The sequence below is a fragment of the Orycteropus afer genome, unplaced genomic scaffold, assembly GCF_000298275.1.
Source record: "Orycteropus afer afer isolate SDZICR_OR568_19922 unplaced genomic scaffold, OryAfe1.0 scaffold00006, whole genome shotgun sequence".
NCBI lineage: Eukaryota > Metazoa > Chordata > Mammalia > Tubulidentata > Orycteropodidae > Orycteropus > Orycteropus afer.
The window spans coordinates 28,827,581-28,853,479 of NW_006921593.1; the positions used below are offsets into that span (position 1 = coordinate 28,827,581).

A 25,899-nucleotide genomic window follows, 5' to 3' on the forward strand; every position below is an offset into this window, starting at 1 on the left:
GCGTTATCACCGGGGGAGGAGGGCCTTGGCATTTCAGGAAAGCAACCAGGGAGAGAGAACTCTCCTGCCTGGTGTCAGAGGCTGGAGCCAAGCTGGTGACCGTGATTAACCCGTTCAGTTGCAGGCCTTTAAGGTGTTTCGGATACGGGCAGCTTCGCAGTTGCAGCAGGAGTGACGAGGAGACGCCCGCCATCTTGAGGAGGGAAAGCCTTCTCATTAGATTGGGATGGAGGTGGAACCCAGAGGACCTAGAGGCTGAAGCGCAGGGGAGCCCCTCTGGGAGGACGACCCCCTGCCTGGGACTTTTATCTGTGCATGCATGTTTCTTCATATTCTGTTATCCTCCCACAAAGGAGAAGAAGAAACCTACAAGACTTACTTCAGGACAGCATACAACTGAAGGCAGATGGTATGTAAGGGATGGCAGGGATGGCGCAGGCCTGGGCACCCCCTGAACAGGACACCACTGAGCAGTTTCTATGAACCATCAGAGTTTCCATCGCCAGCTATGAGAGACCATTCAGCAGTTAGAGTGAGTGCTTTCATATTCACCAGCCTCCCTGGGTCAAGGCAGACTGTGTGATCTTACTCTGCTGAGTGTAGAAAGAGCAGAAACTGAAAAAATTGCCTTTGAATCCATCCTAGACCAATTCTTATCTGTGAAAGCAAGAAAGGTGCAGCTGTCATTTTCATGTAGTGCTGCCATGTGGTAAGTAAAAGATTAACGTGCTTGACTTGTATTTTTGAGGTCATATTATGGTAAAGTCTCTAAATGAGGATGTCGCATGTTTGAATGGGTGCATTTCAGTGCCTGCCATAGGTGCTGTTTTCCATAGATATGCTTTTGACTGAACAGAAAGGGAACAGAGGCAAAGGGAACAAGATACTGGAACCACAAGACCCAACCAGGGACCAGAGTGTTGTCAGAACTGTGTGGCAGAGAAAAGGGAGCCAGGGGGGCTGTAGAATCCAGGGCCTATGACAAGGCATGGGACAGAAGGTTGGCAGTTGTGGAGTCCAGAGCCCAAGACACAGGAGGGGATGAAAGAGGGGAGTTGTGGCGTCCAGACCCCAAGACAGGGCAGGCAATGGAAGCAGGTGAGATTGTGGAGCCAGAGCAGATAATGCTTTGGGGTGCAATCTGCCATACATCCCACCGAATCCTCTCTCTTCAGGCTGATTCTAAGGGTTCTTGTCCATTATATAGGGGCAGGAGGTAGCTCCCCTCTCTCTACTCCCACAGGAGGGAGTAGCAGTCTGCCTGTAACAGATTCCCGGACACAGTAAGGGCATCTGTAACTGGTGGCCAGGGGCTGCACACATGTAGGTCTCTCTCTGTGTTTCCTCTCTCCAGCCCTGACTTGTCCTCTGTGGGGAAGATGGGGCAGTAAGCTGAGCTGTTCTTAGGCAAAGCTCTCCTCAGCCCCCAGCCTCTGTGGGGCATTGTGGACTAGACGCGAGGTCTAACGACTCTACCAGCTCTGGGTCCACCTTGCTGTTCTCTCTGCCCCAAGGCAGCAGACAGGCCCAGGCCGTGCTGAGCTGGGCACCTCATGAATGTGCCAGTGTGGTCAGCTAATGGTCTGCCAAGATCAGCACCTGGAACAGAGGGTGATGAACAGTGGGGCTAGAGGGATCCATAGGGACCACCTTCAGGGAGGTGCACACCCTATGTTGGAGCGGCTCCCTGCACAAGGGAAGGAGACGTTTGTGTTGGATCAGGCCACAGTCTACCAGAGCATGGGTGGTTTCCATGGAATCCATGGAGCTCTATGAAAGAGCCAAGTTTCTTTGATCCAGCCAACGTTAGAGCCACTCAAGTTGGGAAGAGACAAGGCCCACTGAAGAAGCTGGTTGACCACCTAAAAACTGGGCTGGACTGACTGGAAGGAAGTCAGGGAACCCCTGGGGTATTTTCCACGGTTGCCCAAGCAGTGGCAACAGGGAACATGTCTGAGGTCCCACACACCACGAAACAGCTCAAGCTACTGGAGCCCTGGAAAAGTCAAATGCAGGAGAAATGGCGATTGGGACCCATCACCGGAACCAGGAGCTGCTTCAGTTCAGACATCTGTCCTGGAGGATGAGTCCCCAACCTGGGGACCCCTGTGGAGACCTGAGGTTCATCCAGGACCTGAGAATTCAAGGCTGGAGGCAGTGGCGACAGCAGTCACTGTGGCTTGGGGATAAAGAGCCAGGCACCGTCCATGCGTGAAGATACAGAAGATCAGGTGCTGGGACCTTCCGTAGAGCACTCTATCCTCAGTCACTCAGTATCTCCTTCCAGGAAGCAGGACATCAACTTGCAAACTCTCCTGGTCCCTCAGTGTCACTGGGGAAGACTTCTCTGATCGGGAAGCTTGGCAGGAGTGGGTGAGTCAGCTCCTTGGTGGGCCCCGGGGGCATCACCCTGCTTGTGAGAACCAAGCCCATGTATGGCTGGAGCAACCTGAGCTGTGTGGACAAGCCCAATTCGGGGGTTCATTTATAGGGTTCTTTGTTGCCACACTTTGGAGTTACAGCCCCCAATCCAGCCTTTATCAGGAGTAAAGATGGCATTTCGATCCTCTTCTGTCATAGTGCTTTGTCTCTCGGTTGCTTTGTGACTCAGGTGGGGAAAGGAATGTAATTTGTCCAGCACATGTGTATGTGGCTCAGCCTCCGTTTCTCTTCCCCTGGGCCCTGGATGAGTGAAGAGCAAAGAGCTCATGGTCCCTTTCAGTTCCATGGTCAGGATGCAACCATCCTGTGGATCCAGACATTTGGTGGCAGTATTTCAGCTTGGAGGGCTGGAGTGATACAGAGCCCATCCCCCCTCAGGACAACGTCAGTGACTGGCTAAGGGATGGTGGAGGTATTTTTTTTTTTTTTTAATTGTGATTTCGGTGAAAATTTACAGAGCAAATTCACTTTCCGTGCAGCAGTTCACATCACTTTGTGTCGTGACATTGACTACAACTTACCCCAATGCAACAGCTCCCCTCCCACTTCCTCCCAATAGTTACCTCTTCCCTGTGTCCATCCTTCCATGTACCCCTGCCCCCTGAGCTGTCTCCGTGTGCATAAACAGTCCTTCTTTCTTCCATGATTGTTCCCTTCAAGGAGTGTGTCTGCCTAAGGTAAATGTTCAACTCATATGCCTGTCTTTTGTTTGGCTGGAAGCCACAGGTGTGGGTTCAATTCCAGACCTGAAGGGCAGCTAGGGCCATAGTCTCAGTGGTTCCACCAGGCTCTATCAGAACAGCAAACCTGGTCATCCTTCCCCTCTTTTTTTTTCCCCAAATGATTTTGAGTTTTGTTCCACATTGTTCTCCCTCTCTATCCAGGATCTCCTACGTAGATCCCCCTCTGAGTGGTTGACAGTGATAGCCGGGCAGCAGGGGTGGTGGAGTTTTTGACACCTGAGGGTACAAAGTTGACAAGCTCTCATGACGACAGTGAATCCTTGGAAAGGGGGAGGGGAATGACACTGAAGCAGAGGAGGAAGGGGTTAAAGGGTGAAGGGCTGTGGAGAGTGAGGAGGGGGCATTGGGGACGGAAGTCCACGCAGTCCACCTTCTGCAGATCTGGGGACCACCAATGAGAAACGTTCCCAAGGATGCTCACATTGCTTGTGCAGCTTGAGGAGGAAGGAGCTGCCCAGGGCCCCGCAACCCAGTTCAGCGCCATCACCCATAGCCCTTCAGTTTAAGCCTGGGATCAGCCTCAGGGAAGGATGGGTGACATGTCATCCAGAATTGGATGAGGACAGACATCACCCTGTGCCCTGGTTACTGGTGGCCAGGACCCCATTCTTTGAGATCCATTATTTCATCTTGTATACCTTCCTTGTGAGGCACTCTGGTGGCATGGTGCCTAAGGCACTTGACTGCTAACCACCAGCCTCTCCTTGGAAGGAAGGTTGGGCAATCTACTTCCGTAGAGATACCGCCTCTGAAACCCAAGGAGGGGTCGCTATGAGTTGGGTCCAACTTGAAGGCACATAACAACAACGCCTTCCTTATGCCACCCACCCAACCAGTGAGGTCAGCCAGCCTCATGTGGGACCCAAAGCAAGGAAGGAGCTGTTACTTCCATGATACTCCTCACTTAGGAAGGAAGAGCTTCTTTTAAATTTCCACATTAACACCCTTCCTGTCACCACCAACTCAGACCCTCATGTCTCCGTCATTCCAGCCAAGTCTACACCTCCCTCTAGTGGCCAAGCTAGTATTACAGCCTCCTTAGACCTGGGTTCTGTTGCGTGTTTGGGGAGATAAAAACCAAAAATCTTTCCTCTCTTCTTGAACTTATAAACATCCAAACACCTCAAAATCAGGAATAGAAGTGCCGTTATTTCTTTCTAAATTAAAATGGTCCAACTCAAGGACTGGATTCTAAGCTAATTTCGATATTTAGCTGTTCGTGGCCACATACATGGGCTCATGGCACAGACACAGAAATCTTGGTTCAAATTGCCAGGGAGGCTTTGTGACTTGGCCCCTAGGAGGTGACCTGCCTTCTGCACCCTACTCCAGGATGACCCCAGCTGCAGTTAACCGCCAAGGCCATTCCAGCCACAGGGTTTTACTCCACTGCAAGCAATCTGAAGCATTTACAAATATCAAACAAGCTGCAAAAAATGATGGTATTGAACGAGTGTTCAGGAGAAGAGGGGAGACTGTTCATTTAGTTGCCTTCAGGAAACCCGCCTCCCCTGTACTTCCTGGGTGTGGTCTTCACCTTCCGTTGCCATTAGCGCTTCTCTGACACCATGGAGACTTGGGATCAAAGTGTCTTGTCTTCGCCCAACCCTGACTGACTTAGGCCTCAGAAGGCTGCTTTTTGAGTTCTGTCCAGAGTTCACAGTTACCTGTGAGATTCACCTGGTTAGGCGTTTTCTCCCCTGGATCAGGCGCAGGTGTCCCACCTAAGCAGCAGACGAACCGCGCCCACTACCGCGCCCAACCCTGGTTCTGGAAGCACCGGTAGCTCCTGAGCCCTGGGCCCCTGCCCATCAAGGAAGATAAGCTAACCCACTGTACCACTTAACCGGAAGGACAATTTTGTTGAGAGATACCCAGCCCCAAAGTATACATACTTTGCACTTTTGTGCTCACACGAACACAAATACACACCTACTTAGAGCAGGCTGGCTGCGGAAAACAAACTAACAAAGCAAATAACGTGCCCGGGGAAGGCAGGACTTATTCTAGAATTTCAGTTGGAGTTACCTATTTTTTCCCACACACAATGTGCTCATAGGAATCTAATGCACGAGGGGGTTGTACAGTTTGCATGAAACTGTATAATGTGTGTTATATGTGTACAAAGCTGTCAATACTTTCAAATCATCTACACAGATGAGACATCAAAGTTGTGGCTGCAAGGCCCAAGAATGCTTTCTTTTGTTAAGGAGGAGCTTGGGTGATGTGCTTGAACATGGTTTTTGCTTCAAGAACTTGTGAGGCAGCCATCTCTTGCCAAGGGTTCATGCCACGACCTCCCCTCGGCCTCTTTCGCGCTCTCACTTCCTTGTGCATCTAGCTTGGACATAAACAGCACCCAGCTGTGTATAAGTGAGAGTTTTTGGCCTAATAGAAAACACAGCAAAGACAAGTACACGTCCTGGCTGCAGATTCTGAGGCTGTGGGAGACTGCCCAGGGAAGGCATCCCCCTGGTTTACACTGAGGGGTCTGGAGAACCTGCTCCCCCCCACCAAGGTGCTTCATCCAACAAAGGAGACGGGGTGCTTGTTGATGACGAGAGGAGCTGAGCAGGCTCTTGACTGCTAACCAGAAGGCTGGCGGTTCAAACCCACCAGCCACTCCTCTGAAGGAAGGTTGGGCAATCTACTTCCATAGTGATACCACCTCGGAAACCCAAGGAGGGGTTGCTATGAGTCGGGACTGACTTGATGGCACATAACAACAAAAACAACAGAAGAGCTGAAGACTAGGAGCCTGTGGTGGTTTTGTTTGTGTGTCAACTTGGCTGGGCCTGGTTGAGTGGCTGGGCAGCTGGTGGTAGTTATGCCCCATGATGAGACTGGCAATCAGCTCCATGGTGGGATCTATCACAAGCAGCTGAGTAGCTGCCTTAGGGATGTGGTCTGCTTCCTGTATATAAGGAGAAGCCTTGGGGATAGTCTCTAGCCTATGTCAAACATGAACCCTGCATGTAGCCGTGTTATTCAGCAGCCTGCCATGCTCTGCTGACCTTGGGACTTTCAAGAGACTTGAATTAATGGCCTGCTGTGTAGTTTGGTAACATCAGGACTGTGCCTTTTTACTTGTCAACCTTGGGTTTGTCAGCTGCAGCAGCCAGTAGCTGCCTGAGTGAAGAAACGCCTCTAGCTCCAGTGGGCCGGGAGCAGGAGGCAGAGCTGCAACCCAAGGCTGAGGGGCTTCACCCAGCCCCTAAAGCCTGGCACTTTGAACTTGCATTTAAAGCCTCCAAATTGTGAGAATAAACTCCTGTTTGTTAAAGCCGTCCCATTTGTGGTATATTCTTGTCAGAGCGGTACAAGGGAACCAGAACAGGGTCCTTGCAAACAGCCCTGAGAGCCTGTAGTAAGAGGTAGCCATGGGTGATAAGAGTCCCAGTTCCACCGGCAGCTCCCAGGGATGCGACTTCACTCTGCCGAAGGTCAGAACACAGCCAAGCACTCAGCATCACAGCAAATGCCCTGCCTCTCTGAATCCTGGTAAACTGGACCCACAGGTCTTAGTCCATTTCCTTTCCCCTTGGCTACCTACTGGGTGAAGTGACTCCTTCCCTTCTAGTGTGATGACCAACTCAGCTTTTGCTTCCACCGTACACGGCAGTGGCAACACAATCACCCTGCCCCTTCTGATAGGACAAGGCCTACCAGGTTCTGGGCCCTCCTTACCCCCTGCAACTGCCCCTCCTCCTGTTACTTAGCACTGGTCCCCACAGTGAATCAGCATTGCTTTTCTCTGCCATCCAGGCTCCTCCCGCCCTGTTTCCTAAGAGTAGAGGTTTCCTTGTGTGAACTGCCTCTCCTGTTTGCTGCAGGACTAGAGGGACTGTTGATAAGAGGCTGGCCCTTTTGCGTACCAGACTAACCAGATTCTCCTTTGGGAGTATGAGCCTGAGTGAAATAGCCTAAGGTGTTAGAACAGGTGGAAAGCGTTTGCTTTGTGGCAGCTTGTTCACAGTGTGGCCGGGCTGCTCCTGGTGGTCAGTTCCTGAAGCTGCTCTGGTTGCTGGGCTGAGTGCAGGCTGCACACTGGCCTTCCTGCCCTCCCTGTCCTTTGTGCTATCTCACCAGTGAATTCCCTTTCCTTGAACCAGATAGAGATGATCTCTCTTGCTGGAAAGAGCCCTAAACGATACACGAATCTTTGTGTGTCGCTTTTATAAATTTTGTTTATTTATTGTTCACAGGGCCAACACATATGAACTCATTAATCCTCATGAGAATCCAGTTGGCTGTGTACTCCTGGTATCTCCATTCTTCAGGTGAAACTAAACTAAATGAGGTTGGGCAAGCAGCTTGCACAAGGACAGGCCACTGGCAAGTGGAGGACCTGGGTTTCCGCCTCCATGGGCCAACTTTAGAGTCTTTGCTCTTAAACCCCAGGGTATGCTGCTGCTTAAAAGGAGCTCTGGTGGCATAGGGCCCAAGGCATCTGAGTGCTAACCGGAAGGCTGGTGGTTCAAACCCACCAGCCACTCTGCGGAAGAAAGACTGCGCAATCTACTATGTAAAGATTTACCACCTCTGAAACCCAAAGGGGGTTGCTATGAGTTGGAATCAACTCAATGGTAGTGAGTTTTTTTGTTTAGTTATAATCAGTTCAAATCACTCCTTCTTACAATACCAAAAATAACCAAAAAGAAAACTGCAATAAGGCTTGATGAAAAATGGAAGCTATGATAGCAATGATATTTAGCTATCAAAAAGGAGGCTATTTAGCTAAATTTATATACATGTAACAATGTCCAAAATATATTATTAATTGGAAACATAGGTTATAGCACATTATATCAAGATAGTACACACACACACACACACACCCTACAAAGACTGGAATTATTTCTTCAGGTTATCAACCATGGTTATTCTTACCTGGAGAGCCCTACCAAGCATTGTACTTCTTTCTTGGTGGTCAGAGGTATAAGGAGGAATAGCTTACATCTTTGGAGGCTTAACATGCCTCAGACCATTGAACCCCTAAAAACTTCACCTAGATGGCAGGATTGTAGGATTCATTTCCCACCATCTGGAGTGCATGTGATTTAACAAGGTATTGAGAACATTTGCCATGTCTTGTTCAGTGAGTGTAATTACTATACACTCATCACTGTATTGGACCAATACAATGTAGTTACCAATTGGACCAATGTATTGCAGAAGTCCAAGGAGTCTTCATTCGAGCAAGATGGCAGGGGGTAGCTCTATCTTATAACAAGGGGCACTTTTGTAGGACCAGTAGGCTCAGGAGCATCTGAAGGTCAAGGTTCTCATGTGCATCTATCCAGATGTCCCTGTTCCAAACTTCATGGCCATGCTCCTTCTTTATCAGGGCCTGCCTTTGGCATTAGAAACCACCCTACCCCTAATTCAATCTTCTCTGAAATTCTACCATCTTGATATTAGGACCTATGTCAGGCCCTCTTTAGTGCTTGCCTTCTAGCTGTAGGTATGGGGGCTCTCTGTAAGTGCTTCCCAAGAAGGCCTTTGATGGTTGCTATCAATTGATCTAAGCCTGTCATTTACTCTTTCCAAAACATCAATTGTACTTGTCAAAGGTCACATAAATCCACAGTTCTTGTAGTTATGATTTCTCCCTTCTTAAATGTCAGACAATTGTATCAGCCACTGTATCCCCTTTACCTATAGCTCATCCAGTTACCACAGGTGACATTTTGGCAATTGCACTGTTTCAGCATTCCAGGGACTAGCAACACTCGCCTATCACCATGTGGCTAGAGAGTGATTCTGCTCCAGAATCCTACCCTAAAAGCATGCTTTCTAGGACCATTTCTGGTATCGACTCTCTTTGGTTGGGGTCCCTAAAAGAGCAGAATGCAATGAAGTCTCTTAGGCAAGTGATTTATTATGGGAGGGAAGGAAGGATAATAGGGTGAGTGGAAAATCTAAACAAGGATGCTCTCCACCTTGACTCCATGGGGAGCACAGGAGTGTGAATAACACCAGAGGATTGGCTCCCCCATGAGGCAAAGGGGCATAACCTCCAGGTGAAGCTGCCTCCATTTGGCCCAGCAAAATCCTCTGGAAAGGGGTCGATAAAGGGCATTTGGCCAGGGCACCAGCAGCATCATTACATGAACGAACTGTTCTCATTTGTTTCCTGAATAGCAAATATTTCCTTGAAATTATTCTCAAATTCAGTCTCCAGTCTAAGTCCCATTTGGCCAAGCTTCTGGTTCTGAAAAAAACAGAAGACAAAAATAATGATGCTCATTGTTAGCATTTGTAGACACGCTACAGTTCAGAATGACCAAGACCCACATGCTACATTGTTGTTGTTGTTATGTGCCGTCGAGTCGGACCTAACTCATAGCGACCCCTCCTTGGGTTTCCGAGGCAGTATCACTATGGAAGTAGATTGCCCAATCTTCCTTCGGAGGAGTTACTGGTGGGTTTGAACCGCCAGCCCTGTGATTAGCAGTCCAATGCCTTAGGCACTACACTATCAGAAGTAAGGCTAAACTAAAAACCTCATGAAGCTAAAAGTCTCTTCTGTTCCCTGAGACCACGAGCAGTTCTTATAAGCTAGACTGCACTTGGGGCCTATTTCTTACTTATTTTACTGAGTATTATGAATGTAATCTATACTCTTTGTAGCAATAAGGCAGTTCAGAGGGTCAAAAGTAAACTGTATGGCCTCTTCCTTTTCCCATGTCCATTCCTCTGTTAACTTCATGGACCATCACTGGGAAATTCACATGTAATGGAACCTGGGAACTTTGGGAGTTCTGAGAAGTTTCATTTAGTGTATTTGGGGGAGAAGCAGCCTGGTGAGAGCTGAAGTACAGTCCTCTATGAGCTCCATCCACTTCTACAGAGTAAAGGGGCTGTGGAGGCCTAGGGTGCTGGTTGCAGTGACACCAGTTGGCTCACTGCCACTTTGCCACACTGAGCTTAGGAACTGAACTGAAAAAAGTCATTCGCTTCCAGAGCCCTTGCTCATGCAGGTTTGCTACAGCATCAGAGAAGCTGAGAAGTTTCCCAGGCCCCAGGGAAAGGGGCAGAGTGGCTTAACAGAAAGGACAGGAAGTGGAAGCGGGGAAAGCCACCTACCTCGAAGGTTCTGAAGGTCCTGTGGTTCTGAAAGATGAGGCGCATGTCCTGCACGAACCCCTCCACTTGGTGGTAACCCTTTTCATTCAGCTTCTTCTTGATTTTGTTCAACCACATGGGTTCTTTCAGGACCTGAGAACTCTCTCTATCCTGGGGGCAAAGATACCGAGAGTGGTGTTACTAGCACAGTTCAATGTCTATTTGATGAATCCCCATCAAATCTTGTTGAAATAACAAGTAAAAGGTAACAACTTGTGCTCTCACTCCATGGAATTCAAGTCTCAAATCCCATCCATGACACTTTCAGGGACTCATAACATCACGGCAGCCTGTAATCATGGTGTGTTTTTACTTACATAATAATATGGAATGTTGGCAAAAAAGGAGTTCTCTGAGCAGCAAAAGACCTTCAAGAGGAGGAACTCGCATTTCTGTAAAAGAAGGAGGTTGTAAGTGGAAAGCAGCTTGGAGGAATGAGCCCAGCCCATGCCCATGCCGAAGCCATGGTGCAAACCAGTCAACCAGAAAGTTCCCCAGCCATGAGCACATCTCGGAAACAGACATTAATGGCTGGATAACAAGTCTCGGTGGTCAAAACACCATGATTCAGGTATGACTTGGAAGAGCACACTCCCTTTGGGTGTTTTGTGTGCTCTGCTCATGTAGGAAGGGAAAAGAGAAGACTTTTTTGTAGTTTGTAGTCAACTCACCAACTGTTCTTCAGGTAGCATCTGCCTCTTCAGGACCTCAGATTCCTGTTGACACTGTTGACTTCCTGAAAAATCTTTCATCATGCAGAAGATGCAGCTCCATGGGGTCCTGAGAGGTCAGGCAGAAAGTGAGCAGGGCCAAGGTCCTGGAGACAGCCACCATTCCCATGGTTGCCATTGGCCAGTGGGTTCAGCCTTGTGGGGATGCCTCTCAGAGTGTCCTAGACCCCTACAGGGGGCCTCAAGCCAATGACCCCCTCTATCAGTGGTAGTAATAGGGGTGTCAGCCCCTGTGGTATGATGATGAGTGATGGTCTCTTCTTCCTCTCTCTGAGCTGCTAGGAGAACCAGGAGCCCTGCCTGCCAGGCCTGAGTTTCAGGAAGTGGGTCTCAACCTCTAGAATACTTGGGCTTTGATCAGACTGATGGCACCAGGGTGAAAACAGGAGTTAGGTGAGGTTTCTTTCTTGCCTTTTCTAAATAAGCACAGAACACAAATAAGTGGCATTTTCTCTCCCCTTCCTTTTTTGACAGAAGTCCATGATACATATGTCTAAGAATGGACAATAACAGGACAAAAGTAAAAGGATCCAGTCAGTTCTCAAAGTCACAAAGGAGGGGACTTTGATACACAAAGAGTAGTAAGCTCTTGCTGCCAGTCCATTAAACAATTTGGGATCACACTTGTAGATCCTGGTACCCAAGGACCTTGCTCCTTCCCCATCTATACATAAGAAGTCTGCAAAGTGAGTGTTCTCAGCAGGAGGAGGCACCTCTTATAAGAAGGGAGGTAACAGGAACTGTATCTCACTGACCTCTCAGCTTCCACAGGTGGAATGTGACAATTCTCATGAAAGGATCTTGAACAAGTGTCACAGCAGAACAGCTGTCCCCTTTGCCGGCACACCTCACAATCATCTGAGTTTTCTGGCTGGAAGGTGAAATAATGCCTGGATCATTGGGATCAGGGAGGTCTTTAGAATACATTGCCATTGTGTGCACAGCATGGGCATGGACATGGACATGGACATGGACATGCTTCTCCCTTAGAAATTAAGGAACAACACTGAGTGGAGATTCCAGAGAAGACATTCTGGTCTGCAGTGAAGTTCAGGAGGAGACAGCTGTTGTGTCAGACCAGAAAAGGCCTTCTTATAAAACAAGGTCCTATTAAATCCCTTTGCCTATAACACAGTGACTAAATTGACTCATGGAAGAGTGATTTACTGAGAATTTAATATAGCAGATTACACTTTTAGAAAGCACTACATTCTGTTTGTTATATTAAAACTAAAGAGTTTGTAGACTAAGTATAAAGAGACTGACACATACACTGTGTATTCATTCCAAAGAACTGGTCAGTGACTGTGCATCCAGTGGCTTTGCTCATGACAATTAGTATCCACATGTGAATCAGAAAATTTCTGAGCAATACGTGTGCAGGTACTTCCCTGGTTCTACCTTCTTTGAATGAGTGGAGACAACATAAGAAAAACTGGTGAGTACCTCCCATCTTGTGACTGTCTTTGGAGCCCAAGATGAGATAGGCTTGGAGACTGACTCACTCACTGATGAGTAGTGGGGGAAGGAAGGTGGAGGAGCAGGAGGTGGTAGGGGGACAGTGGTCACCATTCCCTGCCATGGACCATTCTTCTCCAAGCACATCTGATTTTGCACCTTCACTCCCTGGGTTTATTCTGTCAGCTTTGCTGCTGTATCTGTTTCCTTTCTGGATCCTTCTCCTCCACAAAAACTTAAAAGGACAAAATTCCTCAGATTTCTGTCCTTAGACCTTATCACCACCAGTTGATTAGAATCACTCTCACAGCTCCAGTTACATCTTTATGTCTCCAGCGTCCAGATGTTCAGCCTCTCTTCTTACTCATGTGCATTCCTATGTCCATCCAACATTTCCTCCTGGTCTCTTGAAGCATACCTCTAACTTATAGTGTGAAAATTTAATCCTGCTGGTTAGGGAGTTAGTACTTACATAAGGGTCATCTAAGTCATCGTCATGCGGCTCCAGTCTTCCCTGCTGGAAAGAGAGAAAGACTGAGTGACAATATTGAATATGATTGTTGCATCCATCATTTATTTGAATAGCCATCTCTTCAAGGGATTCAATCCAGTCTATCCTTTGTTCCATCTCTCTACTGTGTCTATAGTATCTATGTCTACCATATCTCTATGTCTCTACTAGGAGAATAAAAGTTCCAGAGTACCACAGTTTAGCCCAATGCAATTTCCACCCCTGCTCTATATGGTCTCATAATGTCCCACGTTAAACTGTTTACCACACTGGGGTAATCTGAAGGACTGTGAGGAAGGTTTTGCAGCATCAGATTTCATCAAAGTAGAAAACTATGACATTAATGAAAAACAGGATCTGGGTTCAAGATGATTTTATCACCTTATAATCATGCTTGCCTTTCCAACTTTGACACTCTTATGGCATCTACTTCTATTGCTAAAACCCATCTATGATGTTTAGTTTGATAGCTTATCATTACCTCCATTTCAAATAGTGTAATATCCAAGGAAGACCTGGTCTTATATATAACATTGTTCAAAGTAGCAACTCTGAAGGCACACACCAAAAGAAAGGAGCTTCATAATTTCTACACTGAGAAACCACAAAATAAGTTTTGTACAGTAAAATCAGTTCTACGATGAGAGCTTGCAGAAAGTTATATAATACTCACCTTTTTTCTCCTGTTATAGGTTCTTGGAGGATTAGGTAGAAATCCTTCCTGATAGATAAAGAAAAAAAAAAAAAAAAAAAAAAAAGATCCCAGTACGTGGTTACTCTGTGTTTCTATTTTATGTGTTTGACATTTCCAATCTCCACCTCAAATATTTCTACCTGGAAGTCCCACTGGCAGCTGAAACCCAAAGTGTCTAATTAGAAACTATCTCTCTCTCCCCATCTGTACCTCTACTAGATTTCAAAAGATGGTAGCTGGAAAATCATCTTTAGAGCATTTTTCCTTTCCCTTGTGGTCCGTTCCTGAGTCCTGAAAGGTTTTCCTTCTCAGTGTCTTTTATACCAATCACCTCCTTTCCATTCCTCCCACTGGCACTCTGGCTTGAGTCTTTGTACTAGGGCAATTCAAGCAACACATACTTGTTGCTGGACTACTAGGTATCAGACAGTGTGATCATCCTTGGGCACACAAAGATGGACAAACTTGGTGAGTACATAGAGAAGTTGGATGCATGGAAGAACAACAATGAAACAGTGTAAGAAGAGCTATAATAGGGAAGGTATAACCAGGGCAAGGTTAGTCAAGGAGTATTCAAAGAGGATGACACTGGAGGTAAGCATTTATAGGTTGAGTATGGGACTTGTTGGCAGAAAGACAGGAAGTCATTTCAGGGCTCTATGGCTGTCTAAAGTAATGTTTTAAATACATCATTTCCCTCCTCCAAAGACTCCACTTGTTCTCCATTGTCTAGACTACGAGTTTCAACTCATAACCCCACTGATAAATCATGCCTTACTGTCCATAACCTATTTACTTAAGCCTAGAAAGCCAGCCCAATCTTGGCTCTGGTTTTCATGCTGTCAACTCTTCTTCTTTCAATGCGTAAAGTTTTCTGCAGGCACCCAAATCAATATAACCTTTCCCTCCTATGAGCTCACATATCTTTTCCTGAGGGGACCCTCTTACAGCATTGATGTGCAAGACTATGCTATGGCTAAGAAGGTGGGGCCTTCTGTGCCAAGTGAGATAGAAACTTGGGGCCTCAGTGCTTTAGCTATAACTCAGAAAATATTTGGTGAGTAAAAGTAACCTCATTATTAAGATGCAACAAGGTAGAGCATGTCCCCTGCCCCTTTTCATGGAATACCTTCACCAGCCTCTGTAGGCACTGTCCGCCACAGCGCACACTCAGCTTCCAGTTCTTTGATTTCGCATAGCCACCTTTGATTTCAAATTCCCCAAGGGTGAGCCAGGTTTCATCTTCACACTGTATACACTTCTCCGAGGTTCCTGTAAGATCAGGGGAAGTTGATCCTGAGATCTCTGTCCCTAGAGCTCAGATTGGGGCTCCCATCACAATGAATTTGGAGTCAACCAATTTGGGCTCAAGATCAATAACAGGAGTGTCTGTCCTCCTCTCTTAGACTTACAGACACCTAAACTTACACTGAAATGGCCCTCAAAGCAGATTCTTGCTATGCCTGCATGTTTCTTTGATTTCATGCTCGAAAAGGGTGAAAATTACTTCCAAACAGATCTTTTGAAAGTATTTCCAAATAACTTATGAGGGAAGACCAGAAGATTCCAAAGACAAGAGAATTTCAATTTGCTATTGAATCCTGCGGATAGAGAATAAGCCAGAGCCTCCAGCTGGCCCTGGGGGCCAATGTAGAGGCAGAATCAGGAACTGGCCTTCACGTTCTGTGATGGAGATTGTACGTGGGTGCCCTGAAATTCGTGTCACCACAGAAACATCTGCATCCTCTATTACATGACTTTTCACCCGGTTTGATGTCATTATTGAAAAAGATTTTCATGCCATGATTTCATGGATGTTGTTTTTTTGTTAGGTGCCATCGAGTTGGCTCCAACTCATAGTGACCCTTTGTACAACAGAATGAAACACCGCTCGGATTTCATGGATAGCTGATATTAAATAACTATGAAATGTTACCCAGATGAAAAGTTAACATATATAAAAGATAGTCATGTCCTCAACATCATTAGTCATTAGGGAAATGCAAATCAAAACCACAATGAGTTACTGTTTCAGACCCACTGTTGTGGTCAGCTTCATCTCATAGCTTCGACTCATAGCGACCCTAGGTACAACAGCTTCAACTCACAGGAAAGTCAGCTTCTACTCTAGGTATAGTCAGCTTCAACTCATAGCAACCCTGTGTACAACAGAACAAAATACTGCCTGGTCCTGCACCGTCCTCACAATCCTTGCTGTGGTGAAGCCCATTGTTGCAGCCACTGTGTCAATCAATCCATCTTGTTGAAGGTCCTTCCCTTTTTTGTTGACCCTCTACTTTACCAAGCATGATGTCCTTCTCCAGGGATTGGTCCCTTCTGACAACATGACCAAAATGTGAGAGATGAAGGCTGGCCATTCTCACTTCTAAGGAGCATTCCTATTTGCTCATTCTTCTGGCAGTCCATAGTACATTCAATATTCTTTGCCAATACCACAACTGAAATGCAATAATTCTTCTGAGATCTTCCTTATTCATTGTCCAGCTTTCACATGCATATGAGGCTATTGAAAATACTATGGCTTGGGTCAGGTGCATCTTAGTCTTTGAAGTGACATCTTTGCTCATAGATACTTTAAAGAGGTCTTTTGCAGCAGATTTGCCCAATGCAACATGTTTGATTTCTTGCCTGCTGCTTCCAAGGGCATTGATTGTGGATCTAAGTAAAATATGATGTTTGATTTCCATGGATGTTGATTGTGGATCCAAGTAAAATGAAATCTTTGACAACTTAAATCTTTTCTCCATTTATCATGATGTTGCCTACTGGTCCATTTGTAAGGATTTTTGTTTTCTTTATGTTGATGTGTAGGTGTAATCTATACTGAAGACTCTAGTATTTGATCTTCATCAGTAAGTGCATTAAGTCCTCTTCACTTTCAGCAAGCAAGGTTGTGTCATTTGCATATCACAGGTTGTTAGTGAGTCTTCCTCCCATCCTGACACCTCATTCCTCTTCATATAGTACAGCTTCGTAGATTATTTGCCAGCATATAGATTGAATAAGTATGGTGAAAGGATACAACCCTGATGCACGCCCTTCCTTTTAAATCATTCAGTATTCCCTTGTTTTGTTTGAACAACAGCTTCTTGGTCTATGTACAGGTTCCTCGTGAGCACAATTAAATGTTCTGGAATTCTCATTCCCTGCAATGTTAACCATAATTTGTTTCAATTCACATAGTTGAAAGCCTTTGGATAGTTAATAAAACACAGGTAAACATCTTTCTGGTATTCCCTGCTCTCACCCACGATCCATCTGGCATCAGCAGTGTTACCCACCAGCATGATCACAATCATAAAAACTGATAATAACAAGTGTTGGTGATGATGTGGAGAAATTGGAACACTCATTCATTGCCTAGGGGAATGTAAAGTGGTGCATCTGTCATGGAAACAGTTTGGCAGTTTCTAAAAAAATTCAACATAGAGTTACCATATGATCCAGCAATTCCACTCTTCTGTATGTATCCAAGAGAACTGAAAACATATGTTCCACAATAAGTTGTACATGTATGTTCACTGCAGCATTATGCACAACAACCAAAAAGTACTTCAAGTGATGAAAGGATAAACAAATGTAGTATATCCATACAATGTAATGTATTATTTGGTAAAAAAAAAAAAAAAAAGGAATGAAATACTCATTCATGCTATTGATAACATGGATAAGCCTTGAAAATATCCAGAATCAGATCAACTACATCTGTGGAGAGGTGATGGAGAAGCTCAACACAAGGCCAGGAGCTGACTGTGGAACAGAGCATCAATTCCTCATATGCAAGTTCAAGCTGAAGCTGAAGCCAAAATATGACCTTGATTACATCTCTCCTGAATTTAGAGACCATCAGAAGAATAGATTTGATGCATTAAATACCAAGGACTGAAAACCAGAGGAATTGTGGGATGACATCAATATCATCCATGTAGAAAGCAAAAGGTCATTAAAAAGACAGGAAAGGAAGAAAAGAACAAAATGGGTGTCAGAAGAGACTCTGAAACTTGTTCTTGATCAGAGAGTAGCTAAAGCAAATGGAAGAAATGACAAGATAAATGAGCTAAACAGAAGATTTCAAAGAGCAGATCAACAAGACAAAAATCAATTATTATAATAAAATGTACAAAGACTTGGAGTTAGAAACCAAAAGGGAGCAACATGCTTGGCATTTCTCAAACTAAAAGATCTGAAGAAAAATTTCAAGCCTCAAGTTGAAGTATTGAAAGATCCTATGGGCAAAATATTGAATGATGCAGGAAACATCAAAACAAGATGGAAGGAATACACAGAGTCAACATACCAGAACGAATTGGTTGATGTTCATCCATTTCACGGGGTGGCATAAGATCAAGAACCAATGGTGTTGAAGGAAAAAGTGGAAGCTGTACTGAAGGAACTGGGGAAAAACAAGGCTTCAGGAATTGATGGGACACCCATTGAGATGTTTCAACAAACGGATGCCCTGCTGGAGGTACTCACTTGTCTATGCCAAGAAATTTGGAAGACAGCTACCTGGTCAACTTGGTAGCTGACTGGAAGAGATCCATATTTGTACCCATTCCAAAGAAAGGTAATCCCACAGAATGTGGAAATTATCAAACAATATCATTAATATCACATGCAAGTAAAATCTTGGAAGGTAATTAAAAAATGGTTACAGCAGTATATTGACAGAGAACTTCCAGAAATGCAAGCTGGATTCAGAAGAGGACGTGGAATGAGGGATATCATTGCTGATGTCAGATGCATCTTGACTGAAAGCAAAGAATACCAGAAAGATGTTTACTTGTGTTTTATTGACTATACAAAAATAACAAACTATGGGTAGCATTGAGAAGAATGGGAATTCCAGAACACTTAATTGTGCTCATGAGGAACTTGTACATAGACCAGGAGGCTGTCATTCAAACAGAACAAGGGTACACTGCATGGTTTAAAATCAGAAAGGGAGTTCATCAGGGTTGTATCCTCACCATACTTATTCAATCTGTACACTGAGCAAATAATCCAAGAAGCTGGACTATATGAAGAAGAACATGACATCAGGATTGGAGGAAGACTCATTAACAACCTGTGATATGCAGATGACACAATTTTGTTTGCTGAAAGTGAAGATTACTTGAAGGCTTTACTGATGAAAATTAAAGACTACAGTCTGTAGTATGGATTACACCTCAACATAAAGAAAATAAAAATTCTCACAACTGGACCAATAAGCAGCATCACAATAAAAGGAGAAAAGATTAAAGTTGTCAAAGATTGAAGTTGTCAAAGATTTCATATTACTTGGTTCCACAATCAATACCAGTGGAAGCAGCAGTCAAGCCATCACACAATGCATTGCTCTGGGCAAATCTGCTACAAAACACCTCTTTAAAGTGCTGAAGAGCAAAGATGTTTCTTTGAAGACTAAGGTGCACCTAACCCAAGCCATGGTATTTTCAATTGCCTCGTATGCATGTGAGAACTGGACAATGAATAAAGGAAGACCAAAGAAGAGTCGATGCTTTTGAGTTGTGGTGTTGGAGAAGAATACTGAAAGTATCATAGACTTCCAAAAGAACTAAAAAATCTGTCCTGGAAGAAATGCAGCTGGAATGTTCCTTGGAAGTGAGAATGACCAGACTTCGTCTCACCTACTTTGGTCATATTGTGAGAAGGGATCATTCCCTGGAGAAGAGATCATGCTTGGTAAAGTGGAGGGTCAGTGAAGAAGGAGAAGGCTCTCAACGAGATGGGTTGACACAGTGGCTGCAACGATGGGCTCGGGTATGGCAAGGACTGTGAGGCTGGCACAGGACTGGGCTGTATTTCATTCTGTTGCACATAGGTTTGTTATGAGTCAGAGCCAACTCGATGGCACCTAATGACCACAACAACTGAAGGGAGCTAAGTCACAAAACACTACATATCACATGATTCCACTTATATCATATGTCTGGAACAGGCAAATATGTCGAGAAGAAAATAGATTAGCTGTTGCTTTAGGCTAGCAGGTGGGGTGGGGTGGGAATGGGGATTGATTGCTAATGGGCATGAGGTTTCTTTTAGGGGAGACAAACATTTCTGAAAGTAGGTTGCACCTCCAGTGAGTATGTGAAAGAAAAATTTCTGACTCGTACACTTTCAGTGGGAAAATTGTACGGTATGTAAATTATCTCTCAGTAAAGCTGTTTCAAGAAAAGATAATAAAAAAAAAAAAAGAAAATCAGATGTGTAGAAATAGAACACTTATCCATTGCTGGTGGAACAGTAAAATGGTACAGCCACTGTGGAAAACAGTTTAGAGGTTCCTCAAAAAGTTATAAACATAAAATTATCAGGCAACCTAGTAGTTCTACCCCTAGATATATACCCAAAACAACTGAAACCAAGAATACGAACAGATACATGTTGACCAGTATTCATTGCAGCACTATTCACAATGGCCAACAGGTGGAAACAACCCAAACGCCCATCACTAAAAGGGTGAAAGGGTAAACAAGTATGATACATATGTGCAATGGGTTGTGACTCTGCCATAAATGACATGAAGTCCTGTTATATGCTACACCATGGATGAACCTTGGAAACACTATGCTGCAGGAAATAAGTCGCTAACAAAAGGACAAATATGGTACAATCCCATTTATATAACTGGTGTAGAACAGGCAAGTGTAAAGAGACCACAGTCTGTTATTGGGAAGGAGGGGAAAAGAGGGAGTTATTGCTTGCGGGGTTTCTGTTAAGGGTGATGGAAAAATTTGGAAACGGATAGTGGTGAGGGTTATACAACATGACGAACATAATTGATGTCACTGAATTATACCTGTAAGAAGTGCTAAAGTGGAAATTCTTTGTTGTATATATCTCTATATATTGCCACAATAAAAAATTAGTCATAAGGCAAATATTTATATTAAGTACTGTCCAGAGAGCCATATTAAGGAAGAGAGGTCTGAGATAAAGTTCATTATAATAGATAGTTTTAGCAAAGCTTCAGAATTTTCTAACACAAAACATTTCCCATCAATCTGTACATGAATTCTCATAGCCACCCCATGAGGGAGGCTTTTGGTTATTATATATTCTTTTTCAGATGAGGAATTTCAGGGTCAGAAAGGTCCCCTTCTCTACTCAGAAGGAAACAGTCAGTCTTAGCACAGCGGAGGCTGAGATGCAGGGTTTCTGGTTCTCAGTTCTGTGATCTCATCATGTAAAACTCCAGGCCTAGTGGTGTTGATCCAGAGGGGACAGAGGTTACAAAGGTGGAGCTTGAGGGCCTCTTCCATTTTACGCTTGATTCGAAGTAAAATGGGTGACGTTTCCATCTATGGCTGGAAGTTCTTGCACTTCTCTTTGGTTCTCAGGGCATCCTCAAGGACACTTTCATGTGGGGCCGAGCACCTACCAGGTATGATTTTTTTAAAGTTGCAAATGTTACCTGAGGGATCCTCTCCTCCTTTTCTGAAGCCAAAGTTGGACCCCAATTCCTTTAACACTGTGAAGCTCACATGGGTAATTCCTTTAATTCTGGGATTCCTTCAGGTAGGAGTTGCAAATGACAAAAGACCATACAACCCACCTTGTTCCAGTTTCTTCTTATACAAAGTCCCCTTCATCTCACCACAGGTCACCGGAAGTAAAGGGGAGTCAAAATCCACAGTTTCATCCATGTGCCTTCTCAAACCTGAAGAAGAAGATTTCTTCATTGTTTCATTTTACAATTGTACACCCTTGCCTCCTCTCCTGTTGAGGTAATTCCCATAAAGATACAGGGATTCTTAGGGAGCTTTATTCCACAAATCTCTGGAATTGCAAAGTCTTTCTTCCTAGTGGCAAATTTTTATATACAACAACGTAACATAACTACCACAATCTGACCCCTCAAGTCTTACACAAAACAGAATGCTTTAGCAGAGAAATCAGACTTCAATGAAATCATCTTAACCCCCAATCTCTTTGGCCCCATTGATTCTTAAACAACAATGAAATACACAGCTGCCATAAATGTTCTGACGGGAGCTCTCCAGCTAGTCCAAGTAGCTAGAAACAATGTGAGAGACTGTTCTGAATCTCCCAGTGTGAGCACTGACTAGACTCCCCATCTGAGCAGGAAAACAACTGGGCAGCTTCATGGAGATGGGGCCTCGTGCCTACCTTCTATTTTGATTCTCTGCTTAGTTTTATTTCTCTCCTGCCTCTGCTTTGTCTGTGGCTGAAAAAGGAGACAAGGGAGCTCTAGAATAATCATAAAATTGCATATGGTGGAGGTACTTGGAACCTGGTCCCACGCAAGTGAGGGGGAAAGGTTTCACTCCGGGAGGAAGAGCAGTTGCCCCTGCCCTTTCAGCCAAAGTTGTAGAGGCAGTGCTTTCTCATCACCATGGTGGAGGGAGAGTTGTCCATGGTCCTGAGACCAGTTTTGAACTAGACAGAGTATGAGAACTGGGATGGGCAGAGAAGTGCATTTGGTTTTATTCACCTCCTTCACTTAAAGATGAGGAAACTGATGCAAAAGAAGTCAAGTGACAGGTCCAAGCCCACACAGTTGAAGAGGAAGTTTTAGGACATAAACCCAACTAGAACTAGGCCACCCTTGGTGTACAAACTGTGGTTCTCTGTGTAGCAAGAGGCGGGTCAGCTAGACAATGTGTGAGTTATACCCTTATATAGCAATGGACTAATTCCTGCCTCAGAAATTAGCAGCTCAGTGGAGGCAGCCCTGCTACGTCCCCTGGACACCGAGGTCTCGTTGCAGATCCATCACCAAGTTCCTTGTCTGTGGTACTATCATCTTTCTTTTCCTGACACCCTATGGGCTAAATTTGATACTTTTCTCAGCAGTTAACACAGCTATATATAAAATAAATAGGGAAATTGGCTTATTCCTAAAGATCAGAGTAAAGCACAAGAATTTAGATGTCTAGTTATTGAAGGTGAGTTCCTCTTTTCTTCTTTACCTCTTAGTCGACCCCTTTTCAGTGGGGCTTTATTTCTCTGAGTTACATGTTTCCTAGGTCTGCCTCTCTTTCTTCCTGAGAAAGTAGAAAAAAATATAATCATAGTCATCGATGAGCATTACAAATAATAAAATGCAAAATGCAGTGCACTGCAGTCAAGTCAGATCCAACTAATAGTGACCCCTCCTTGGGTTTCCAAGGTGGTATCACTATGGAAGCAGATTGCCCAACCTTCCTTCCAAAGAGTGGCTGGTGGGTTTGAACTGCCAGCCTTCTGATTAGCAGTCAGATGCCTTAGGCACTACGCCACCAGGGCTCCCTTTTAGTGTTTTCCAAAAATTCCTTTGAAAAGGAACTTTCCGAGTGCCTGCCTAGTAAAAAAAGAAAAATATATAACCCCAAGCCTTTAAGCTACCATGATGTTGGTGGTTAACCTTAGGTTCCTCTTATATTTCATTTTTCACATATTCATGTATACAAAGGAAAAAAGTGAGCAATTGCAATTAGAATTTCACTTATAAACCAAACAGCAGTGTGTTAAGTGCTTAACAGATGTCAAACACTTGTAAACCTACCTATTTATTTAATCTTTGCAGTGAACATATGAGATAGGGACAATGATCACCCCTATTCCAGAAAGTCAAGCATCCAGAGACGATTCAGACAAAAATGACAACATAAAGTGAAGTCCTTGAAGGTTTCCTTCAATAGGGAGAAATAAACTGGAGCTCTGTGCATTGAGGGAGCACCTATGGTGGGCTCCAGGAGAGACCCATGCCACTCACAGCACCTGCAATGAAGATATTTCATACATTTGTGCTGAAAGTGACAGCAAATGTGACCAAGGGCTCTGTCCACCCGGGTTTGGACAAGGAAATCAGGATCTAAAAAACTGCCCAGGGGAAGGCTGACCAAGAGGAATGGTAGAAATTGGGTACTGCAAAACCTTAGTTCAAATGGTAATATCAGATTAATTTGGTAGATGTGGCAGCAAGAAGGTTCTTCCATTTGCAAGTTATTTAGCTGTGTGCATGCCCCTCAACGTTTACTATCATTCAAATGCGTTTGATTTTCTAAAGCAGGAGGACAAAGTAATTAATTGTCCTTTTTTACTGGTATTCAGTGGCACCATTCCAATGACCACCATTTGGTGGTGCTGGTTGGGGTTGTATAGGCTCCAGAAATATTTTCCCACTCCTTAGTCCTAAGTGCTTTAGGATATGAGCAGATGATGAACACATAGGGCCAGCAAAGTAAAAAGGATCCTCACGTTGATCAGATCCAACAAGACTCTATTTCTTGGTAACATAATGCTACTCCCTAGTTTAGGCTAGACAGTCACAGTGAGAGTTTTCACCTTCTCAAGACCAGAATGGCCTCGTTGGACAAATATTGATAACTAGAGACATTTTCTCTAAGATTAAATAAGTTTCAGTCTTGCAAGTTGACATTCTGTTAACTTTTCAGCAAGATACTAGGAACTGAAACAAGAGGTCTAGGAAAGATTGATAAACTTGTGTAAGAGAGTAGGAATTAGAGGTATTCACAGTCAAAGGCTAAGACAAACTAGTGCACATGTGGAAATTTCATCCTCAGTGGGAGACTTTATTGTTTTTGCCTTCTCTCACTCTTCCTTCTGGAAGGTGGGGCCAACAGACAATAGAAGGTCATCCATACAGGTGTGGCTCTCTGAGGGGCTCTCCTCACCTTCGCACTCAATCAAGATGCCAAAGGGATAAGGGGCCCTGGAAGGCCAGACCATCTACAGCATGCTCTCTCGCATTCCTCCCTCCACTTCTGAAGGGTTCAAGTTCACAACCCAATGATAATCATCCAGACATCTTTGTTGTTGCTTTTTTTCGCCCCTCCTATATTACAGCAAAGGAGCTCTGGTGGCATAGTGCTTAAGGCATTTGACTGCTAACTAGAAGTCTGGTGGTTCAAACCCACTAGCTACTCATCGGAAGGAAGATTGGGCAATCTACTTTCATAGTGATACAGCCTCAGAAACCCAAGGAAGGGTCGCTATGAGTCAGATCCGACTTGATAACAGTGCGTTTGGTTTGGCTTTTTATATTACAGCAGGTTTATTTGTGGTGGAGCTGATGGTAAGCATCTCATGGGAGTAAAAGCAGGCCATGGTGCTTCTTCCATTTCCACGGGGCACAATGTCATTTCACAGACGTGTTTTTCAAATAAGTTAATTCCAGACCCTTCCATGTCCTCCCTCTTTCATCTGCCCAACTTTGGATGGACCCAAACCATCAGCTATTGAGTGAGGGTCAAGCAAAAGTGGCATACAAGAAGAAAGTGATCATGCCCCCTCCTCCTATTTCCCAGAGAAAGGCTTGCCCTTCTTTCCAACCAAAAATATACTCATTCACCAACAGGGCAGCCATGTATGTTATGGCCAGAACATAAGATATACAGATTGATGAATATTAGTAATTTCTATTGGATTAAAATCTCAACATACAGATCTACTGATTGAAAATGGGCAACAAATTGGGAAGTGGGCTTTAGATCTCATTGTCTCAAAGAAAGGAATCCCTTGGACCATTACTAACATGAACAAGATTTCAGGCATTTGCTTATAAGTAATACACATACATCATAAGAAATTTGGAAAATAAAAATATGAAAGATCACCATCTGAAGATAACCATGACTATCTTGTTCAAAATGTCTTCCTAATTATTTTTTTGCATATATCTTTTATTTGGATTTGCTTATGTGTTATCATTTTTTTAAAAATAATATTTTATTGTGCTTTTGGTGAGTTTATGCAGTCAACTAGGTCCACATTCGACAACTTCTACACAAATTATTCATTGCCACTAGTTCCATTTTTCACAATGTGTCCACATTCTCTTTACTTGTGTTTTGGTTGTTCTGTTTCCAGTACTTTAGTTTCCCTGCTCCCTTATCTTCTCATCTTTGCTTAAGAGTACTTGTTGACTGTTAGGACTCATATGGAAGGTTTTTTTTTTTAGTAGAACACTGTACTCATGAGTTTGCATATACCTTTTAAATAATACTTTATTACTGAGATGTTGAACATTTAGTATTTTAAATATACACTTGTATATTAAGCAAATAAAAATACAAACATCAGCTATATTCCAGTGACCAAATGTAACAACTTATATATTTTTATGGGCCAATTTCCAGTGTTTTTTTTTTCTATTTATCTCTATCTCTGTCTCTTTTATGTAATAATTGTATGCTTACA

General features: G+C 44.2%; 2 protein-coding genes across 2 annotated transcripts in view; both read right to left on the minus strand.

Annotated features, from left to right (window-relative positions):
* The window catches only part of LOC103199567 (nuclear body protein SP140-like protein), an 80,505-nt gene extending 80,312 nt beyond the window's left edge, over positions 1-193 (minus strand). Inside the window, exon 1 of the mRNA XM_007943881.1 lies at positions 69-193. Coding sequence (XP_007942072.1) covers positions 69-193 — 125 coding nt within the window. The remainder of the gene's footprint in view (positions 1-68) is intronic.
* Positions 194-9,291: 9,098 nt separating this feature from the next.
* Positions 9,292-25,899, minus strand: part of LOC103199576 (nuclear body protein SP140-like protein) — a gene marked incomplete at its 5' end in the record, with an annotated part of 36,192 nt that continues 19,584 nt past the window's right edge. Inside the window, 10 exons of the mRNA XM_042780912.1 lie at positions 9,292-9,393; positions 10,275-10,424; positions 10,631-10,705; positions 10,985-11,093; positions 11,800-11,915; positions 12,975-13,016; positions 13,687-13,734; positions 14,837-14,979; positions 21,290-21,394; positions 22,668-22,742. Of these exons, the coding sequence (XP_042636846.1) occupies positions 9,292-9,393; positions 10,275-10,424; positions 10,631-10,705; positions 10,985-11,093; positions 11,800-11,915; positions 12,975-13,016; positions 13,687-13,734; positions 14,837-14,979; positions 21,290-21,394; positions 22,668-22,742 (965 nt within the window). The remainder of the gene's footprint in view (positions 9,394-10,274; positions 10,425-10,630; positions 10,706-10,984; positions 11,094-11,799; positions 11,916-12,974; positions 13,017-13,686; positions 13,735-14,836; positions 14,980-21,289; positions 21,395-22,667; positions 22,743-25,899) is intronic.